Consider the following 23,002-nt stretch of genomic DNA (forward strand, 5'->3'; position numbering starts at 1 on the left):
CTGGTTGTGCATTAAAATTACCTTCAGGTACTTTTTATAAAATACTGATGGTCAGAACACCTTACCTCAAGGTTGTGATTAAATTAGTCTATAGTGAACACCAGGGCATTAGAATTATTTCTAAAGGTCACAGCTTGTTCTAATGTCATTGCTGAAAACTTCCTTAATAATAGCTATTACTAATATGTCAGAGAGAAATGTATTAATAACTCAAGGAACCTTAGCAATCATATCTAGAAAGGAGTTCTCAGTGTACCTGATGCTGCTTAGAGAATTAGTCAGTTCTTTGAGTCAGCATTATTTATTATGTTCCCTGCTTTTTAGTTTAATGTGATAAAAAGAATGATTCCTTATTTGAAGAAAATAAAATCTAAAATGCAAGTGCAAAAATATCAAAATATATATTCTGAAGGAAATAAGAACGGGGGGCAATGTTTATTGAAAGGAAGGAATGATTAGGAAATATATTCATTACACTTCATTATAGATTTCAATTACCTTGGATAATTGTTTCCTTATCCAAGGTAAGGCTCAATAAACAAATATACATATATATATTTCAAAGTTTCAGTGAACTCTTAGATTTATACTTAGAGCAGAAAGCCAGAATCAATAAGTGCAAATTATTTGGTTGTAACATTCTAATTCAGATAGAATTCCTTATTAAACTAAGAATTTGCTACAAAGAACAACTAAAATTTAATACCATGTTAATGTTAACATTTGCTAATTATCCAAATCATGGGTGACTATTATCTACTCTTTACCTGGTACACTTCAAAGTCTGGAGCTAAAAACGCATAAATAACTTAAGTTTGGCAGGTTATCTACATGTCAATAATATATACACTTAGAAATAAAAATATGGGTAACAACATATCAACCAGTAATGCCAGGTATGCACATAACCTTACTCCGAAGTGAGAAAGAGAACAGGAGAGAGATGTTTGCTGAGAGAGGCTCCAACGGTCACAGATACCGGTTGGGCAGGGAAAGGGGAAAGCATCGATGTGAAAAGTCATGGCCTTTAGGACTACTTTGTTCATCTTACTAAACCTGAAGAAAGATATCAGTCAAGAATATGAAATATTCTTGTGAAATATTGTGAATATTGTGAAAATTCACAATATCCATAATATCCTAAAAGATATAAACTTACCATGGGACCAACATCCCCATTTTCCCCTTTTTCACCAGGTGGGCCCGGCAGACCCTAAGAAAAAATGATAAGAAGACAGTAAAAGTCATGCATGTATTTGAAAAGAAACTTTTGGCCAATTTCTAGTATAAAACCAAAATCAGATATTAAGCCAAATAAAAACATGAAATTAAGATTCAGAAACTGTCATCTGTTAAAATCTTACAATGCAAGTACTAGCTACATTTAATAAAATCTTATACCTATATTTACAAAAAAAATTTATGCTTTGTAAAATGTTATGCTGTTTGATTTTAGTTAAAAGAACTAAATATATAATTTAATCTGGTAATTTTTGGACACTTAATCATTTGCTCCACCTTTTATGAATAGTGTATAAGACTGCCATTGTACGGATTTTCTGAAAAATCTTGCCCCAGATTATTTTTGAACACCCTATCCAAGTGAGGTTTTTATAGTTATATAGCAATTTGGCAAAACTCTTTTGAAAATAAATATTCCAGGAGCACCTGGGTGGTGTAGTCAGTTGAGCAGCTGACTTGATTTCCACTCAGGTCATGATCATGGGGTGCTAGGATCCAGCCTCACGGGCTCCCTGCTTAGCCAGAAGTCTGCTTCTCATTCTCTCTCTGCCTCTCCCCCTGCTCTTATGCACTCTCTCTCTCTCTAATAAATAAATAAATCTTTTTTTTTTTAAAGAAAACAAATATTCCAGGGTTATTCCAATACATTTCCGGGGCTACAAATGCCTTCTGAATTTTTAACCTGTTACTCTGACTTCTAGTTCTAGAAATCTACAAGGTCATAAAACCTAGTGTATTGTACTTCCTTTTTTCTCTCAAATTCATTTCCTTTATATCTAGTTGCAGTGTCAACACTTTAGGAAGTGTTCTGTGCTACAGAACAAACTCACAGAGCAGGTGACACTCAAAATTCATCTATGTCTTTATGGAAAAATTATTTTACTTCATCTTAGTCTTCTTAATAGTTCTTTCATGCAGAATTGTTTATATTTCTTGTTTCATATCTCAACAATACATTGCACATATTTGAGTTGTATACCTAAAAACACAATGAGGTCACTTATTTCTGTACTTAAATCATAAGCTTTGGCGTAGGTGTCAATTTTATCTCTAGCAATTAGCTAAGGATCAGGTAAAAACTAGGATTTCAATAAAATGTTTAATAAATGATGAATAAATGAATTCTAAGAAAGTAAATCAATAGGAAAAACTATAAGTAATAAAGTGTTTATTACAACAGGAGCTATGACAATTAAAATTCTCGATTATTCCAAAAGTTTAATCATAGAAAACACAGCTAAATTAATTTGGTTACATAAACTAAAGGAATATATTTTTTTAAGATATGATTTATTTATTTGAGAAAGAGAGAGAGTATGAAAAGGGGGAAGGTCAGAGAGAGAAGTAGACTCCCTCCCGAGCAGGGAGCCTGATGCAGGACTCCACCCATGACTCCAGGATCATGACCTAAGCCAAAGGCCGTCACTTAACCAACTGAGCCACCTAGGCACCCAAGTTAAAGGAATATTATAGGACTATTAATAAGATACTAATACTCTAAATATTGAACATATATAAATGACTAATAAAGTACAAATTTAAGTAAATATGCATAGTATAAATTTATCTGTGAAATACGTGTTTAAAATAGGTAAGGTACTTATTGGACAGAAATAGTGAAAGTGGCAACAGTTTTTAATATGGTAAGATTACAGATTGTTTTATACCATTATTTATTTATACCTTATACACTCTACATGTATTTTATTTTTATTATTTGTACAATAGTATTTCAGATATAGTCTAAGAAATAAAAATACACAGAACAAAAGCTCTAAATCTGTCCTGGTATTTTAGTAAAATTATTGACGTGGCACTACACTGCAATGGTTGCAAATTATTTGACCATGACCCACAGTAATAAATATATTTCACCTATTATCCCCTAACTGTGCCCATGCAAAATGGCTGAAAGATGAGTTTCAAAAAATAATACCTTTAATGCACAGATGATGAACTTTGATATTTTTATTTTGTTTTACCTTATCCTGTTATATTTCATTTTTTTAACCCTGGTAATAACCCATTAAATTGTTTTTATGACCTACTAATTTCACAAGACTCTCAGTTTGGGTGCCTTCTCAGAGAGGATACTTTACTGAGTATACCTGTAAACATTTTTTTAAAATGTGGCATATACTTATTTTTATGACAAAATCTTAATAACTGTTTTGTAATGGACAACATACACCAGTATATCATTTCTTTTTTCTCACATGTCACTGGGACGTCTAGGAAAAGACTCAGTTGTATGTACTTCCCAAATGGTTAATATCATCGAATAGCAGCTTCTAGAGTCACTAGAGAAGTTCCTGGGAGGACACAGCCAGGCAGTAATTTAGATTTTAGCCTGCCTAAATACTACCTGGGAAAGATGGCTAAAATTTCAGATTCCAAGATGCACAACCTCAGAAATTATAATTCATTGATAGAGCACACAAACTTAGATTATTGAATAGGCAAGTAGATTTTAACATTCAATATTTCATTTTAAATAAATTTTCTTAAGTATCATGCATTACAACTTACACATATGTTTAAGTTCCTATAAAGTTTGTAAATTCTAAGTATTTGTAAGTTTTTTTTAAAGATTTTATTTATTTATTTGACAGAGAAAGAGAGAGTGCACAAATAGGCAGAGCGGCAGGCAGAGGGAGAGGGAGAAGCAGGCTCCCCCCTGAGCAGGGAGCTGGATTCGGGACTCAATCGCAGAACCCCAGGATCATGACCCGAGCCAAAGGCAGCAGCTTAACCAACTGAGCCACCCAGGAGTTCCTTTATGAGTATTCCCGATATTAGCTCAATAGAGACCTCTCAATAGAAAAACACTGAAATATTTCTTTCTTTCTGATGAAGTCTGGTTATAGTTTAAGCTGATTAAGACAGAATGTTCTTATCATTAAAATTAATAGAGACATAATGAGTCAAATTCTTTTGTTGCTGGAAACCAAATGCGCTAAGTGGCACTACAGTGTTAATCAGTTTTCATATGCCCCAACTTTCTCCTAAGGAATAATTTATGCATGGAGATATTCTCTTTAAAGGTCTGTCAATTGAAAATCATTTGCCACTTAAGTGATAAAATATAAAAAATGAATTTAAGCCAAAAATGAGCATTCTATATGTCTCCTTCATATGCAGATAAATTATAAACATCAAATTGAAAAATCAAGTCACTCACCAAGAATATTAGATTATTATTATTTATGTATTATAACTGCTAATATCTATTCTGCCATGAAGACTCAATTAAAGGATGCAGATGCAATAGTGAGCATGTTAATTACATTAGCATCTTTTCAGATTCCTGATTTAAAGAGGTAGCTGTGGGAAAATATAATCAATTTTGCAGTGAACTAATTTCTTGAGTCACCCTCATCAAAGAGCACATTTCTTACATTGTGGAAATGAAGGTAATTTTTCATTTAATATTTTATAAATATAAGCTACAAGGCATCTTCTTTAATCATGAGAACTAAACCCCTAAATTACAACCTTATAGAATCAGAGTAATCAGTTAAATGAGAAAGCAGAAAATGAATGGTAATATATCCACTGGTAATCTGATTTTGAATGCCTTGTTGTTGTTTTCAAATATGTGTTTCTCACATATGTTGATATTTTGTACTCATGATTGCTCATTTATTTTTGTCTAATAAATATAAAAGAAGTAAACAAATATGATCACAAAGTTTTTGCATTTCCCAAGTCTATAAAGAATTACTTTGGCATTAAAATAAAAGCAGAAAATTATAATATCACGTTCACTGGGAAACATCCTTTAAGTGTTATAACAATAGTAACTATGTAACTATGATAATTGTAACTAGTAATTATGATATGATAATATATAACTAGTAACTGTGATAATAACTATGATTAATAGTAACTATGATAATATAATTAATTATATTACAGTATAATCTGTATCTTACATATATAATAAAACTATTTAATATTAAAAACAGTATTCTGTGACTTATGAAAACAGAGATAAAATTAAATTTATATTTAAATTTAAATTTACATAAATTCAACTTTCATTTGCTCTTCTACAATTTCATAAATGCTTAAGGAGAGTGAACTGGATGGTTTAATTTAATCATTTCTAAAATTGCTAATGTGGCATCACTCATATCCATATGGTACCACTTAAAACAAAATTTCGTAACCTTCCAGAGGATCACTAGTAGGTATAGAAAGAAGAAAACCAGGTGTTTCCAAAGTTTTTAGGAAGCAGTGAACATCACGTGGAAGAGTGGAAAACAACTGAGAATAGGGGTTGTCTGCTGTGCACATGGCTGCTTAAAGGTCTAGTTGTAAGACGTAGTTGAAAGAAAATTTGAATGATTTGCAACTTCATATTTCTATTCCTGAATATGCTTCATGAAATGCAATCATAATTTAAAACAAGTTATTTTAAATGATCGAGCCATTGTTAATTATGTATTTTACCTATTATTGTTTAACATTTGCTCTTGGCAGTGTCTGTTGGTAGTTGTGATGGGCAGTTTGCTCTTTCTTAAAGAAAGAGAAGTTTTTAATTGTTGCTAGCCATCTGAAGTACTAATTTTCTTGCTATGAGACCTACAAAAGCACCCTTCTAACCTCTCACTTTTAATGATCAGCCTTAAATTAGGTTGTAGTTCATTTTTAAGCAAAATGAGAATGAAGAAAGGAGGCATGATACCTAAAGTGGGGCTAACAATGAAGTAAAACATCATTATGGTTAAACATCTTATTCAAGTTCCTACACAGAATAAGGAAGGCTACTTGGTTTTATATCCACCAGAAAAGCTGATGTGAGAAGTAGGTGGACATGACTAAGTACACGATACAGGGAGCATCTTACCTGAAGACCTATGGGACCAGGAGGTCCTGGGAAACCTCTGGCACCCTCGTCACCTTTTTGTCCAAACATCCCTTGCTGACCTCTGGGACCTGGCTCACCATCACCTCCCTAGAGTAGAACAATGAAAATGATTGGAAAAATCAAGATTCTGATATGTCATCATAAAAATATAGCTATTTCTAATTTAATCAAAGCTGGTCTATTTAAAAGTAACCAAGTAAAAGGATTAAATTTCCATTGTCTACTATAAATACACCATTGTTTGCGGACTTTACATTCTTTGTTTCTGGAGTATGGTTGATTTTTATTTTCTCATGTATGCCAAAGGATGTAAAAACTGTCTAACGAAGGAGAAATGATGTTCAGAATTTATTACAAATTAAGTACTTTCAACTGGTTATTAATTTTTTTCAGATGAAGTCATAACATCTTTTGTTTACAAAGATCAGCTTGGTTAGCTATAATAGATTATTTAAACTTGATTCAATGTTAAATATACAAACTCATCACTGCACAACATCAACTGGTTATATGACAGTTCATAAATTTAATCAGGCAACTGTGAGTATATAAATTTGCTGAACAAGAGGAGTACTTACAGCAATTCCAGGGGCACCAACGGGACCCTGAAGACCTGGAGGACCAGGAGGACCCTGGGGTGATATAAAAATCAGTAATTTTGCAAGTGAAGACAGAAGAGCCTCAGCTATAATAGCACAGATCATTTGGTTGATCAAAATCTATTATGCATCTTTACACTTCTATGGAGAAGAAAAGAAGCCTTTTGCATTTAGTGCAGTCAACCATTATTTGTTTTACTTCTTGAGACTCAGGCTTGCGTATTTGCAATCAACTTTAAATTGCTAGTTATTACTTAAAGCACTCTCATCTGTAATGTGGATATTTAAAAATGGATTTTTATGCTAAGATACTGAAATTTCACATTTGAATCTTTTCAAAATGCCATATTTCTTTACTGAGATGAGCATGAGTCAGAAAGAGCACTTAAAAGATTTGTCTAGGGTGCCTGGGTGGCTCAGTGGGTTAAGCCTCTGCCTTCAGCTCAGGTCATGATCCCAGGGATCTGGGATCGAGCCCCATATGGGGCTCTCTGCTCAGCAGGGAGACTGCTTCCCTCTCTCTCTCTGCCTGCCTCTCTGCCTACTTGTGATCTCTGCCTGTCAAATAAATAAATTTTAAAAATCTTTAAAAAAAAAAGATTTGTCTAAACACTATCTTGTAAATGAATATTGGGATTGGGGGATTCTATATAGACAGAATGTATATGATATATGAAAATCTGCATCTCCTTCCTAGGAAAACACATGCAAACTTAGTTTATATATTAAGTATATCAGACGCCTTTTTTGAGCAATAGATTTCAATATGATTATGAGTCTTACATGCATAAATATTTCTTCTTAACTGCCTTTCTTTACATAAATAACTCATCAGTCACTATAAAAGATCAGAGCACTGAAGAAAAACAGTCATTGTTGGTAATATCTGCCACCTGTTGGGAAGAGTACTTAAAAGATTCTGAAAGCAGGCTTCATAGACCATCAGGGTACCTGAGCCACGCTCAGGTTTCCACCAGGTCAAAATCCTTTTCATAACCACACTAAGACATGGTTTTTCTTTAAACCACAGGGATATATAAACTCATGATGCAAAAGTGTTGGAGGGTAAACTTGCTGGTGACTTAGCCTCACTGTGAGGCTTTCAGGGTTGGAATTATTACATACCTTAAATATCACATCAGAAAGAGGTTTAATAGAATTGACTGAATCTCAACTGTTAGTTGCCGAAGAGGTAATATAGTATAGATATTACAAGTACGAAGTACTATGGAAAAATATCCGTGGTTAACAGCAACAACAAAAGGGTTGAATGTATAATGCCCCTCAGTAAGAACTAGGAAACTCACATTTTCTCCTTTGTCACCCTTGCTGCCCTTCTGTCCCGGTTCACCAATTTCACCCTGTATTGGAAAGATTTAAGTTAAAGTTTGTTTCTAAGATGTTGTGCCTGCATTGTAACTGTCATCACTATTATCCCATTATTAAATCTTACTTTAACGTACGTATGTGCTTGTGTTTAATGTCATTGTTTAAAATGTAAAATCCTGGGTTTTCTCTGCTTCTCTTTCTTAGTGTTGACTAGTATACAGACAACCAAAGTCAACTGAACTTTGAGGAAAAGCGCAACTGGGTTTTTAATTCACAAAATCAATTTTGTCAAAAATACCATCACTATAAACTGATAATGGAAGTACACTGATTTATACAAATATATAATTATGCATTAATCAAAAATTACTTAATTTTTTTCTCCTGGTCTTCAAAATGCTAAAATGTCGCACATTATCGGATTTCTGGTTCATAAATTGTGTTGTGGCATTTCACAATATCAGAGGACATTAAATTCATACACATAACAACACAGCCCTACATTCAGACTCAAGAGTTTAGAATCTTTATTTACATGTTGGCTAAAAGAAAAGTACTGTTAGCAAACAGGTATGTGACTCATTCTTAAGTCTTCCTTTGCAATATCCACGACATAAGTCCTAAGTATATACAAATAATTAATTTAATTAGTTTCACATTTATTTCAGAAGCTATATATTTGAAAATAAATAAGCAATTTTGGCACCTGCTATTCCCCCAACCCCCACGATTGTTTTTGTGTTCCCTTTTTTGTTTAGATCTGACATACTATTTCGTGGATAGATAGTATTACTCACACTAAACTGAAATCTTCTGGCACATGGAACATGTATGAAACTTTGTAAAAGCCATCTTAAGATTTGTTATCTAATCTTCAGAAGCATTAAATCTAGGATTCTTGAGAAAAAAAAATAAATTTTCACAGGAGGTACTAATATGAATAAAGAATACCAACCTTGTCTCCATCTTCTCCAGGGGAGCCCGCAGGCCCAGCAGGTCCTGGGAGACCCACAGGGCCTTGAACTCCATCTCTCCCAGCGGGACCTTGGGGACCTTTTTCTCCCTGTATTGAAAACCCAGCAGACCATTACTTCGCTGTAAGAAACCTATAAATTAGCTATTTATTACAATTTTTGAGTGCAACAGTCATACTCTGGGTTTCATATTAGAGAAAGAAATTAATGTTACCAAGAAAAAGTATTGTCAAGTAGCAAATGATGACACAAAAGATCCCTACATTCTTTCCTGATTAAGAATACCATCCTTGTTAACATTTTATAAATCTCAGGCTATGGTCCACAAAATTAACATTCAACTTGGAATTTTTCCTTCAAACACATACTTTCTAATCAAGTATTGTATATCGATAAATCAGATGCTTGATGTTGATGAAAACTCACTGAGCTTTTATTCTTCTTTGGTGAGGTTACTGAAATAGCTGGGCCAAAAAAAGCCATAAATCAGAAATCACGTATTTGCTCATATTCCCGGCTTTATAATATGCTTTATGCATCAGCTTTTTCTCTTTTTTAACAAATGTGTCATAGATTTTCCTAGATTCTTATATTTTAATTCATTGCTGCTTTTACTGATTCAAAATGACAAAGCCATTATTTTTTGACAATGGCGTTATTTTCCCGTTTTTAAATTTACTTCTATCGTGTAATTAAAGAAAATAACGCCTAGATAATGATGACATTATTTTCCATTAACAGCTCTTTCAGGATTTAAAATAAATTATTTCCTGAAAGTTAAGATTTCCTCAGTTTTGCCTAAGGTATATATATACCTGATTGCTCTCAGTGACTCATTCTTCTAGTTCCAGGGTTTGGGAATCTACAAGTCATTAGCTTCTGGCTTTGTCTTCCGCTTCTCCCAACACCCCCCTTCCCTCATCACTTACTATCCCATCACAAGGATTAAGTTTTATCTGTTTTATCTCTTGAATGTAGTTACTTCACTTTATCTCTACCACTAACACCTTATCCCAAAATACCAGTAGCCTTCTTTTGAAGGGTTGAAATAAACTTTTTTTTTCCTTTCTCACATCTATTCTTATCTCCAAACTATTCCCCCTGCCGTAACCAGGGAGACAATCAGATCGTCTTACCAACATTCTTCAGTCAATTTACTTGTTTACCATTCCAAAGATAAAGACCACACTGCTAGTGGGGCCTGCCCTGCCTCCTACTACCTGCCCAGCAGCATCTAGCCTCTCCCTGCACTTGCTCTCTGCATTCCAACCCCTCTAGAACTTTTTTCAGTGAAAGCTGATTCCATGACCCTCTTGTTACTTGGCCGGAGGATGCCTAGGAGGACCCTTCACCTATTATTTATCTTCATCTTTTACATTCCATCATCCGTGTGCTGTCCAAAGAAAAGACCCGATTCCAGCTCAGTTCCCTCCGTTGAACAAGCTTACATACACCAGTACATTCCTTTCGTATCACTAACCTGCGCTTGTAATTATACATGTAGTGATTCTTTGCTTATTATCGAATTGCCCCATCAGACAATAAATCGTATGAGGGCAGAAACGATGTCTGTTTTTGCATTCCATTGCATCCCTTTGTCCTGTGACCCAGAGTAGGCACTTCGGGAATATTTGTTGAGTGATTAATGGCAACAGAAATAACAACATATCCATAAAACAAAGTTAACTTATAAACTCTGATTTATTCATTTCCTAGATTCCACAGGCTCTTCTTTCAACACTATGCCCTAATTATCATTTAAGACGTACCCCTGATGTTACCTTGTAGACTTTTTATTTCCTTTAAATCAAATATTGCAATATCTCAAACCTATTTATACTCATAAAATGTGCTGTGTTACTCATAGTGAATTTCATCATTTTAAACACATCAGCTGATTCAGGTACTTTTCCTTAAATTTGGATTTCCTTTAGAGTCTAAACTCCAAAAATCGATTGTCTTATACAAGAGCACTCGTAAATAAGACAGATTAGTTCCCATCTGCCTTCATTACAGTATACACGATCTCTAGCCAAAACCACCTGCCATTTATTTTTTCTGATTCTGGTCTGCGTGGAGTCAGGAAAAATCTTTCAACTGCTCTGCACCCCACTAAATTTAGATTCTTCATTTACAGCTCTGCGAGATGACAAAGTCTTCCTCTATTATGTATGCATCTCTCGGCCTGCAATCCACAGGACTATCAGAAACATCATCCATCTTTCTTTAAGCACTCTTTATTTCATTCCTTCTACCTTTTTCACTAATGTTAATGGCTGAAACTCAGCTTAAAATTTTGATAGAAGCAGCTACTCATCCCCATATCCTATGTTTGACTTGGCATGATCTTGCATTTTGCCTGCATCCTTACCCTCAACTTTTATTATAATACACCAAATCCATCCCTCCTTATTCAAAGCCAATTTATGCATCTATCCATCCTTTTTTATGACAACTCTTGTCCAGACTTAAGATTATGGTGGTTCACTGAAGACTTATTATCACAATTTTACAAAGTAATTTAGGACTTCAATTTCATCTAATCCTCACAAAACACTGTGGTTAACTTCTTTTCAGAGACATTGGGGTGTTAAATAACTTCGTCAAAATCATGAAGTAAACAAATAATAGACTTGAATTCCCAGTCCAATTCCGACTGGCTGAAGCTGACAACCCTAGTTTACTCTGACACCCTTAACTTCCATAATTCTCACTGACACTTTTATTATTTTCTTACTATTAGTTAAGCAGACAAATGTGCATCATCATCATAAGAGGAAATGCATTCAATTCTCCTTGTACTTTTACCTACTGCCCCTCTATTTTTAAGCCACATGGCCTACTGGGTTGCTCCACATGTACCGATCCCATTCCTTTATCACTAGTCTTCTTTTGAACGCAGTGGCAGTATCGTAGCCAATGAGGTTTATCCGAGGCGCGATTATTGCTAATTGAATCCCACTGAAATTACCCAGAGGTCACAAATGGCCAACAGGCCAAGTACCCATCCCTCTTTTTGCTTTTACTCAACTTTCAGTATTCTTGATCTTTTACATCATTCAACAAAGAAGAGTCTTCACTCTCAGGCCTATATGATGGTGTGCCCTGGATATATTTTCTATCACTCATGGGTGCTTTCTTTTTTTTTTAGAGTTTTTATTTAAATCCCAGTTAGTTAACATACAGTATAACATAAAGTGTAATATTAGCTTCAGGTGCACAGTATAGTGATTCAGCATTTCCATACATCACCCAGTGCTCATCATGACGTTGCCCTCCTTAATTCTCATCACCTGTTTAACTCATCTGCCCCCACCTACCCTCTGGTAACCAACAGTTTGTTCTCTGCAGTTAAGAGTCTGTTTCTCGGTCATGGGCTTTTACTCTATCTCTCTTACTTGAGTCTTTCAAAATGCCCACCATTATGATTTCCCCTAAAGGACAGTCCAAACCTTTAATCCCCTCCCTCAAGATTGCACCACATGGGAATTCAGCAATATACCTCCTAACTTTGCTCTTATTCTTTTTTTTTTTTTTTTTTTAACATTGCTCTTATTCTAAATAACTCAGATTCACAATCCTGACACTGATTGATTAATTTGGAGATAGAGATTAGAGCACAGTTATTGCCATAAGTAAGTCATGTGGATATTTCCGGCTCTTGTTTTTTATTTTCTTCCTTCTAGGAAGGTGGATTGGTGGTTAAGTTAGCCAAGGAGTTGCCTTCCACAGACCCTCATCTTATCTTTTTTTTTTTTTAAATGCACGACTTAGCTTACTAATAATTATATAATATTTTCATAACACAAGTTGCTCAGAGGAGTTAAGATCCCAAACTTATATTTGGATTTAGGAAGAAGTAAAAGACTGCACTTAACATATCAACATATTAACTGCACAAAACATAACTTAACATATTAGCCAACATTTTCATCAGTTTCATCAGTTTTTTAGACCTCTGCATGGAGGTCTATGGGTACCCCTAACACTTGTATAAACATTTTATGCTACTATCTCTAAATAGAGAACTCCTTCAAAAATATTAACTATTAACTAATACAGTGCACTGCACTTAGTTCTTAATAACTATTTATTGAACAACAACAAAAAAAGAATAAACATCTTGGAATTTTTGTTGGTGGAGGGAATAATTGAGAGAGGACAAATGGGCAGAGGATCTCTTTCCCCTTCTTAGTCATTGTGTCATCAATCACCAGTGAAATTCAAGCCCAAATCTTAGCTCTTACGAGGAAGGCCTTTTGTTACTAACATCTCCTCTATTTCACAAAACTAATTTCTTATGATCACTTCCAGAACTTTTCCATATTCTTTTCTTTGATTCAAAATTTTCCATTTTTCTTCATAAAACCAAGGTATTAAACCACTTTAAAACGCAGCATTTCAATATATTATCTTACAAAATCCTTGACTTCTCTAATTGGTATATTTCCAGTTTGTATAAGAAGAAATGTGTATCTTTTTATTCTATATGCATTCTTCACTATGTTGTGCCAAGATATGGGTACCCTGGATTTTTGAGTGAACTTGTATGAGAAGGCCTAAGTCTGTCTCTTCCATCCCTTTCTCATGCATGTCATACTAGAAAAGTTGGTGGGAAGTTTGTATGAAGGGGCAAAGAATAATTTTTTCATAGTTGTTAACATCTCAGAAAATAATGTCTACATTTGCAACATACTTACTAAGTTGGAAACATATTGCTTTAAAATTTCTCTCAGAAGGGGTGCCTGGGTGGCTCAGTGGGTTAAAGCCTCTGCCTTCTGCTCAGGTCATGATTCCAAGGTTCTGGGATCAAGCCCCGCATCTGGCTCTCTGCTTAGCGGGGAGCCTGTTTCCCTTCCTCTCTCTCTGCCTGCCTCTCTGCCTACTTGTGGTCTCTGTCTGTCAAATAAATAAATAAAATCTTTAAAAAAAAAAAAAAATTTTTTCTCAGCAATTAAATGTGTTTTCTTTTTGCACCAAAAAAATCTATCTACAGGTGGTATGGCCCCATTCTAATATTTCTGAAAGGTAATAGATCACAGAGAACAAGCATTTTAATTGGGAAACATTTATATAATATCACAAACGGTAATGAGAGAAAATGCATGGACAATGAAAGCAAGCTGCTAAAACTAAAGTCTTAGTAATGAATCAATATTTTATAAATTATAGCTTTAAATTAGGTTATATCTATTAAGACTTAAATGTATAAAAAGTATTGAACTCCTATTTTTATGTATTATGGTCAACCATTTCATCCACATTCATTGAGTGAGTTTGTGTTTTAACCTTGGAGGATGAGAATTTTTAAAGAAAATTAACATGACTAAATCAAAAGCAGAAACAGAAACTTAGAAGAAATCTTGACAAAGAGACATAAGCCTAATGAATACAATATAGCCTACAATCATTTAAAAATAAAATTTTTAAATCCAATAGATGTAAGATAAAATAACTGGTTAGATGTTTCCCATCTCACTCACTGTAGATCAAAACTCAAATTACATGAGAAGGGCAGCCACTTTCTGTGGGTTTCATTTACAGACTTTGGAAATACTGGATATGATGTTGTAATACAAGAGGAGTGAAAAGTGCACACTTTTCTAATATAAAGCAGCAAAGTATAGTTTTAATCAAAACTCCAATTTTATTTTTTAAAAGGAGCAAAATCAGAAGCCTTTTACATTAATAATATCCAACTCCCTCACAGGTCTTAGAGTTTCATAAAGTGTGGGGAAAATGTCATCTTATTTAATTGAATTTGAAATTTTCTCTATTATAAATATAAAAAAATGTGTGTTTATATGCCCGGCACATATGCAGAGAGAAGGCAGTGGAGTATGAAGAGCTAATATCCTTGAATAAAAAGTAATAACTTGTGCAGAATGGCAGTATAATATATTTTCTCCTTGAAATTACTTACAGGAGCACCTTTTTCCCCAGCTGGACCAGGAGGACCCTGGGGGCCTGGACGTCCTGGCAAACCAATTGGGCCAGCGGTGCCTGCTGATCCACGTTCTCCTGGTGAACCCTAATACATAAGAAAAAGTATTTTGTTATTAGTGTCGGGAAAAAAGTGATACTGGCTTAAGAATCACTTATTTCATAGTGGAATCTTAAAGCATAGTAAATAACGTAAAAGTCACTTTCAGACAATTGGGAGATCTCAACTGGAAAAAGGTGTGCTCATTATTTGAATGATTAATTTGTAGCCCCAACATTAAGCAAAGATACTGAAGTTAGGAAAATATTGATAAGATGAATAATTTTAATTTGTATATCCTTAATATTTTACAGATATCATTCTATATTAAGTGTTCGCAACTGTTCACAATGCTTTGTAAGACATGAATCCAATAAATTACTTATATGATTTTCTCCCTATATTATTACAGATTGGCAGAAAAATTTTCTAGACTAGTTTTTCTCAAAGCAATTTCTGGGACTCACTTTAAACTTGCTGAATAACAATTTCAAAGTCCTAAAAATGAGTTCAGAAATTGTCACCGCATTAGACTATAAATATAATTTTTTTTACAAAATAAAGTTTGATAATCAACTTTCTCCCAGAAAAATGGTCCCTAAGTTTATCTTAGAGTCTGACAGGGGTCATTGGGTTTTATTACGAACACTGCCAATATAATTCAAATAATTAGGTATGTCCAATTGAGTTTCAAAGAAGATGCCATATATTTTCAACTAATTTGCTTTAAAAAATAGCTAATATGCAAAATTAAAAAAATAAGTGTGGATACTGCCTTCATGTTAATTCCATCTATGAATAATTTAAGAAATCATTATTTAAAGGAAGAATAAAAGAAATGCAAACACATTTACTAAGTCATGTAAAGCTCAGTTATAACCTATTTAATATGTCCACTTTTATTTAATAAAAAATAACAAGAATTTTGTCTTTGAATTTGAATTAGATTCCTAGATGGGTGGTTAAGTTACAATTTAACATTTTCTTTCATGATTGACCTAAATCTGAAATATTAGAAAATAGGATTATTAATAGTTCACCTATAGTTCTTTTATATATAGAAAACACCATTTCAAAACTCATAGTAGAAATGACTTATAAAAGCTGGAAAATAGAATATCTTAACTTTTACTTTCTAAAATTATACTTCGCACATAATTGGAAATCTTTTTATTATACAAATATGAATTACTGACTTTGTTCTCACTTATATTTTATGAAGTAGAGAACAAATTACGTATAAACACAAGAACTATGATAATAATGACAATTCATACTAGCATAGTGCTTGACAATTTACAAATCCATTTCACATTCATTTTGTTACTTTATTCCCAGAAATGCTCCATAGAGTTGATAGTGCAGTTGTAGCCCATTGTTTGTAAAGGTGAGAAACCTGTAGCTGGTCATAATCATGTAGCCAGTCAAAAGAAACTTTGCCCTTGGGCTCCTCTTAGTGCTTTCTCTACAAAGCCACTGCTTCTCTTTAATGGAGACATCAATGGCTCTGGGGGTGTATGTGGGGGTGTTATTTAATCAGAAATTCTTTAAATTCAATTTTATTGAAATATTCATTGATTACAAAAATATTTATTACTCAATTTCCTGATATCATTTTCTCCCGGCTAAATACACAAGGTACATAGAATAGCTTTTATTTAACCAGGTATCTGAATGCTTACGCAATTAAAATGAATTAAGAGAGTACAGATTCAAGACTACTGGTAATTTAAAAGTGACACTAGAAAGAGTGATTTTGTATTTCATTCTTTTTATTTTGCAACCACTGTTGTAACTGTTTAAATTTTAGGGTATCTTAAACTTAAGAGAGAGAAATAATTTGGAGAAACTTTACTAAAAATATGTTTAAAGAAATATGAAATTTAAACTTGATATAAACAAAAGTGGCATTTAGTACTATAATAAGTATATATCTAAAAACAAACCCAGGAATTGCTCCTCATGTTGCATAATAATTAACCAAGAACTGTGTGAAAATTAAATTTTTACCAATTACATATTTCAAATACTAAAGAACAAACAAAGGGCAGTTGCCTGAGTGTCTCAGTGGTTTAAGCCTCAGCCCTAGGCTCTGGTCATGATCTCAGGGTCCTAAAATTGAGTCTTGCATAGGCTCTCTGCTCAGCGGGGAGCCTGCTTCCCATCCCCCACCCCACCCCGCTTGCCTCTCTGCCTACTTGTGATCTCTCTCTGTCAAATAAATAAATAACAACTTTCAAAAATAATTCAAAAAAGAACAAAGGAAAATTGTAGTTAGTATTTTTTTAGGTAATAAACATCTACCTGTTGTCAAAAATTTTTTTGAAGCCTAATCAAATATTTTTATGGAAAAAAGTCAGCTACAAGTAGTGTAAATGTTAACCAGGTAAAGACTGGATGAATGATTTCAGAAGCCAGTGCAGAAGAAAAAAATAATAGAGTACTCAAGTGTTTTTGCATTCAAGAGGAACTGCCATAAAAGTAAAAGGAATGTAAAGATTTATCTCCATTTATTAGAGAGAGGGAGGTCAGAAGGGAGCCTAGAGGTTGAGGTTGAAGGCAAGGAGAAGGGAGGGAGAGAGAGGTGGGTTAAAGTAAGGAGCAGCAGAGACAGAAGAGAGGAGGAGGAAGAAGAGGGAGAACAAGAGGAATAAGAACAAGGACCCCTGAAATTGAGAGAAATGCAAAGGTGTTTCCTTAATTACAAAGAAAAAAAAAGGTTCAGTAAATAAAGCACTTTTTTCTGGTAATAGAAAAATATCAACAATAAACAGTATACGATGTGACATCCCTAAATAGAAATCTCTACTTATCTGAAAAACTGGTGTATACATGATTGCATTACATTTCCGTTTTAACATTTTACTTGTAAAATCTCAGAAAAGGATTACTACCCATTAGTGTTATCAAATCTAAACTAAGCATCCAATTTAAGAGCTGAGATACTTTATTTGTAATTGACTATACAAAAAGAGATGCAATTTTGATTTGTCAGGCCGTGAAATCTTTCTCTTTAATTCTGTGTTACATTTAAACCCCAACTGTTGGAAGACTACCAGAGGAAGATGTCACATTAGACTGTGTTAAGGTCAACAGCTAGGAAGCCGAAATGTATATTAAAAAACTTATTATTTTCCAATTATCAAGCCTATTAAACAATTATTGTCTAAGTACTCTGTGGATGCAATATAATCTATTTCTAATAGAGTTTGCTTTTTTTTCAGATAGAGGCCATAAGGGCCTGATGTGCCATGATCCATACAAAGATTTTTTTCCTAAGCACTGAGTATTTCATAAATAAATGGTGAGAAAAAAAGAATCCCTGATTGTTCGTGCCATTATAATTCGTATTTATTGTTCTAAATTTTAGTAAGTGGAGAAACATAGCCATTTAAGACCACGTCTCTCAGAATGAGCTCCTATTTATTGAACACCCTCTAAAATAAGAAAACCTGAATTTATGGCAAGAGGTAGGTCCTTTGTCCAAATAGTCATTCTCTATCATTGATATCGTTCATTTAAACTTCATTAAACAATTCATTAGAATCTTTGCTTTTTATCACTATTGCTTACAAGTTGACTTTTAATTTTCAACAACAAAGAATTGTTTTCAGTTTTGAGACTTTTTCATTATGTTCCACCTTTGGTTTTAGAAGCTCACTCATCTTTCTTATGTACAGAATGCGAAGCAGTTTGGGTTAATGGTTCTTTTTGAGAATGTATTTATCCTTGAAATTCCCACCAAAATACTCATATATACACACACTAGGAATTTTTTTTACTTCATATTTTAGTATGTAATGTGCAAGTTATTTTCTCTTAATACATCATATCTCCCATTGTCCCTTTAATACAATATGCCTGCTGTTACCTCTTAGTGATGGTTCACTTTTACATTCTCTCTTGGGAAGTCTTTGGTCTTTTCCGGTACTATTAAACGTTTAGCCATTCTTTAAGCCCTGTATAATAACCATCTTTTCTAAAAGTTGCATTATTCTGAGAATTTAAATCATGAGACATCCTTCTAAATATTCCTTACACAACTTACCATAGTATGCTAGATTTTCTACCATTATTTTCTGAAGGAATTAATGTAAGATTTGGCCTGAATTTTGTCCTGTAAATATCACCATGCTTTCTTCATTGATATTTCCAAAGCATAAAATATTTATTATATGCATCAAATAATAATAAATAGTAGTAATAAATATAAGAGCATGATAATAGAATTAGAGATATGCACTGGTCTTTCTACAAAATATATGAACATGATAGATATGTTAAAAAATTTAAGATCTAAATGTATTTATGTGTAGTCAATACAAATTTCCCAAATCTGTGGGAGAAAGAGCATCATTTGAATGTATTTCCCTAGAAAATGTGGTGTAAGAATTGACAGAAATATGTATTTCCTTAGCTGGAAACACTATGCTTGACAAGTTATATGAAAATAACTAATAGCTTTTACTTAAGTAAGGAATGCTTATTAATTTTCCAGCAAAGTATGTTTAATATTTAAAATTAATTAAAGTGTTCTTGTATATCAAATAGAATAAGAATGCTGATGTGAATCAATGACAATGTTTATAGTTTGAAGATATTATATGCTATTTTTTATGGCAAAGCTTAACTATTTTAATTACTCCCTTGGAGCATTCATAAGATTAAATTTTAGATTGTCATCTTACTTGTGGAAACTGCATTAAAATTAACAATAAAAACATATTACTTTCCTGCAGTTAAAATATTGCTCATGATCTTGTCACAGCTCATTAACTTTGAAACAGTGGATGAAAACAATAAGAAGAGACTTTTTGGATGTATATTTGTGGCCTAAAGTATAACTGTGATTTCTTTTTCCATTAGTTATTTCAAACATTCTGTAAGTCTAGATATTTTTAATAACAGCATGGTCTGCAATGATCTTCTTTTATACTTCTAAAAATGAAAAGTGAAAATCTCCCCACCTATTAAGCGAATGATCTTGCAAACACGCAAATCTTTTAAAAATATTCCTAGGCCAACTTTTAAAAGAATAAGTCTTGTGAATTCTTTAGTTCTCAACTGAACCACTAGAGAAATCTCATTTAAAAAAAAAATTTAAAGCCTGTATAAAAAAGAGAACCCATCTGCACATTCCACAAAAAATATAGTTAAAATCTATTTTCTTGTGACACTGACTGGGAATACAAAATATATTGTGGTAGGTAGGAACCCTGACAGACTCATGGTGGACATGCATTTTTTCCCCATAAGGGTAGACATTTACAGTGATAGAAAGTATTGCATAGCTCTATAGCTGACTATAGTAAAGAGCAGAGAGCTTTACAATTGTCAGATAAATAAATATTTACATTTTAAACAAATACATTTGAATTTACACACAGATTAAATGGATAATGATCAGCTCCACAAGGCTAGGATTTTTGCTTACTTTTTTCACTGACCTCCAGAACTTTTGAGTAGTTACTCAAACATAGCAGACCCTAATAAATGTGTCCATAATATGTGTGATATTTCCAGAACCACTAATTCTCATCTTGAGCAAATTGACTAACCACTCAAAGGCTCACATTTCTCACCAATAAAATGGGGACAGAAATAGTCTGTCCCCAGGTTTTTGTGGTATTTAATGTGGTAATACCTCCAAAGTTCTTTGAACTATGTCTATTTTAAAAGTATGAAAGCAACATATCTTAGAGAACTGTGCATGAACATCCATATATGTCAAAAATAGATATGCAATTTCAAATGAGTATAGAAGTAAATTTTTTTTTTAAAGATTTTATTTATTTATTTGACAGACAGAGATCACAAGTAGGCAGAGAGGCAGGCAGAGGGAGAGAGGAGAGAGCATACTCCCCGAGGAGCAGAGAGCCCGATGTGGGGCTCAATCCTAGGACCTGGGATCATGACCAGAGCCGAAGGCAGAGGCTTAACCCACTGAGCCACCCAGGCGCCCCGAAGTAAAATTTTATAGAAGAGAAAACTAAAGTCTAGAAGTTTACATGGTATATCTAAGGTTATACTGTTAAAAGAAGGGTAGAGAGTTTTCCACAGAGTATCTTTAATCCTAATTTAAACTGTTGGTATATTCACCTTTTACACCAATGACGAATATTTTACATATCAGAAGTGCTAACTGGAAAAAACTCACAGAAAAATAGAACCCATAGAAATAGCATTTTCCCACCCCGTGATTTAAATAACAATGGGGACATGGCAAATTAAACGTTTTCCAAAGGCATTCAGTAGGTTGTCTTTTTGTTTTATTTTTTCTTTGCCGTGCAAAAGCAAAGGCAGTAGTATATGTTGACTTGAGTGAATTATTTGGACTATGATATCATAAAATCCTGTTATTCATTCATTCATTCATTCATTCTGTTATTTTAAAACTAAATATTAACCACTACAGGTTACGTGTTTTCAACTGAAAGGTAGAAACATAGCTGCTTCTAAAAGGGAGAAATTAGCATTTCTCTCTATCATTAAGTAACTATATTAACTTTATCTTAGCTTAATCCTCTTCTACAGCCTCTTCCTCTAAACTTTACAGTGAAAATACAAGAAGGAATAGCATCAGTTTATGTTCTTGGAGCAAAGAGAACAGCGTGGTTATTTCTTTAACTCTTCTCACACAGAAGAGCAAACAGATGAATAGTTCCTGTTATTTTCACTAGGTGTTTCATATTCTGAAGAGCATTTGTAAAGTAAATGAAAGTGGTAAACAGAGGAATCATCTCATCAACATTCAGTTAAAAGGCAGCCCACAAAAAGAGAAGTTTTATAGAAGAGAAAACAAAGATCCAGGTTATATGGTATATCTAAAGTCCTACTGTTAAAAGAAGGGTGGAGATTTTTTCCCACCCTTTTTGTATTTAGAAGCATAAACAGTAGTTTTTAAAAACAAGAGCTATTCAAGTAGAAGGAGAAAAAAAAATCTGCCCTTTCTTTTAAAGCCAACTTAACCTTCATGACAAAACAAATTGAGGAAATTCACACTCCCCAGATTACATATATTTTAGATCATACAAGCCAAAAAGTCTGATAAAATTATCAAGCATTACAATAATTTAAATTATAAATACTGAATAATTAAGTCTAACTCCTATAATATCTCAATCTTTGGTCATTGATCCCCACCGCCTCTATACTTTGCTCATCCCTGGTTGGATGTCTTAACCTGGATTCCAACAGAGAAAATGTGCTCTGTCTTAAAGAGGATAGTATAATGAATTAGTCAGGAGACATAATCCTGCTTAGAATTTATCTATTTCCTGGATCAAGGACTAGGTAAAAGCCAGTAAAAGAAGGTACTTTGGAATAGGGTATAAAAACAAAACTAGAAAAAAAAAGAAATTTTGAGAGGAAAGACATATAAACTCCTAAGAAAGAAGTGACAAGAAAAAATAATAGCACATAAAGAGGAAAAGAGTCAGAACAATCTGGACATAGTCGTGAAACAAGTCATAGCATAAGGGTAGAGTATGTAAGTCACAATTTTAAAATCTTGGACATTTCCTTTTAGAAGCGAGATGTCTGGCCCCCTCTCATACATTTTCTCCATATCAACTCCTACCACTCTCAGGGAAAAAAAATGTGTAAGAAAAGGGGTTGTAAGAAAAGGTAGGTGTTTTTACTAAATGCACCATTCTATTTTAATCTCCTTATTTTTAGAGAAAGAACTATTGGCAAGAAGGTGGTTTCATATCAGAAAAAAATACACAGAGGAGAGATTATTTAGGGAATGCATTTTCCTTGATCTTGTTTCATGAAAACGTAGGTGGTAGGCACAATCTGAGAATTTGTTTGCATCATATGTTTATATATATTTTGTGTTTACATAAATACAAAAAGTTTACTCGTTTATGTTCAACATGTGAGAAAAATGTTTCACTGTCTTCCTTTCTTTTTTTTTCAGTCCTTTGTTGCTTTCTGCTTTGTGTGTGTGCATCGAGACATCCACTTAGTGAGTAAACCCCCTAAGATCAGAAAACATGCC

The 23,002-nt window shown here is 33.4% G+C and overlaps 1 protein-coding gene and 1 pseudogene across 2 annotated transcripts in view; one reads left to right on the top strand and one right to left on the bottom strand.

Moving 5' to 3' along the window:
• The window catches only part of COL11A1 (collagen type XI alpha 1 chain), a 201,271-nt gene that overhangs the window by 37,236 nt on the left and 141,033 nt on the right, over positions 1–23,002 (bottom strand). For both annotated transcript variants that reach the window (XM_044238784.1, XM_044238783.1), the window contains exons 42-47: positions 14,941–15,048; positions 8,999–9,106; positions 8,022–8,075; positions 6,694–6,747; positions 6,095–6,202; positions 1,160–1,213 (exon numbers count right to left, since the gene is read on the bottom strand). In XM_044238784.1, the coding sequence (XP_044094719.1) occupies positions 1,160–1,213; positions 6,095–6,202; positions 6,694–6,747; positions 8,022–8,075; positions 8,999–9,106; positions 14,941–15,048 (486 nt within the window). The remainder of the gene's footprint in view (positions 1–1,159; positions 1,214–6,094; positions 6,203–6,693; positions 6,748–8,021; positions 8,076–8,998; positions 9,107–14,940; positions 15,049–23,002) is intronic.
• LOC122901463 lies at positions 11,908–12,089 on the top strand (annotated as a pseudogene).

Source organism: Neovison vison, chromosome 2 (assembly GCF_020171115.1).
Source record: "Neovison vison isolate M4711 chromosome 2, ASM_NN_V1, whole genome shotgun sequence".
NCBI lineage: Eukaryota > Metazoa > Chordata > Mammalia > Carnivora > Mustelidae > Neogale > Neogale vison.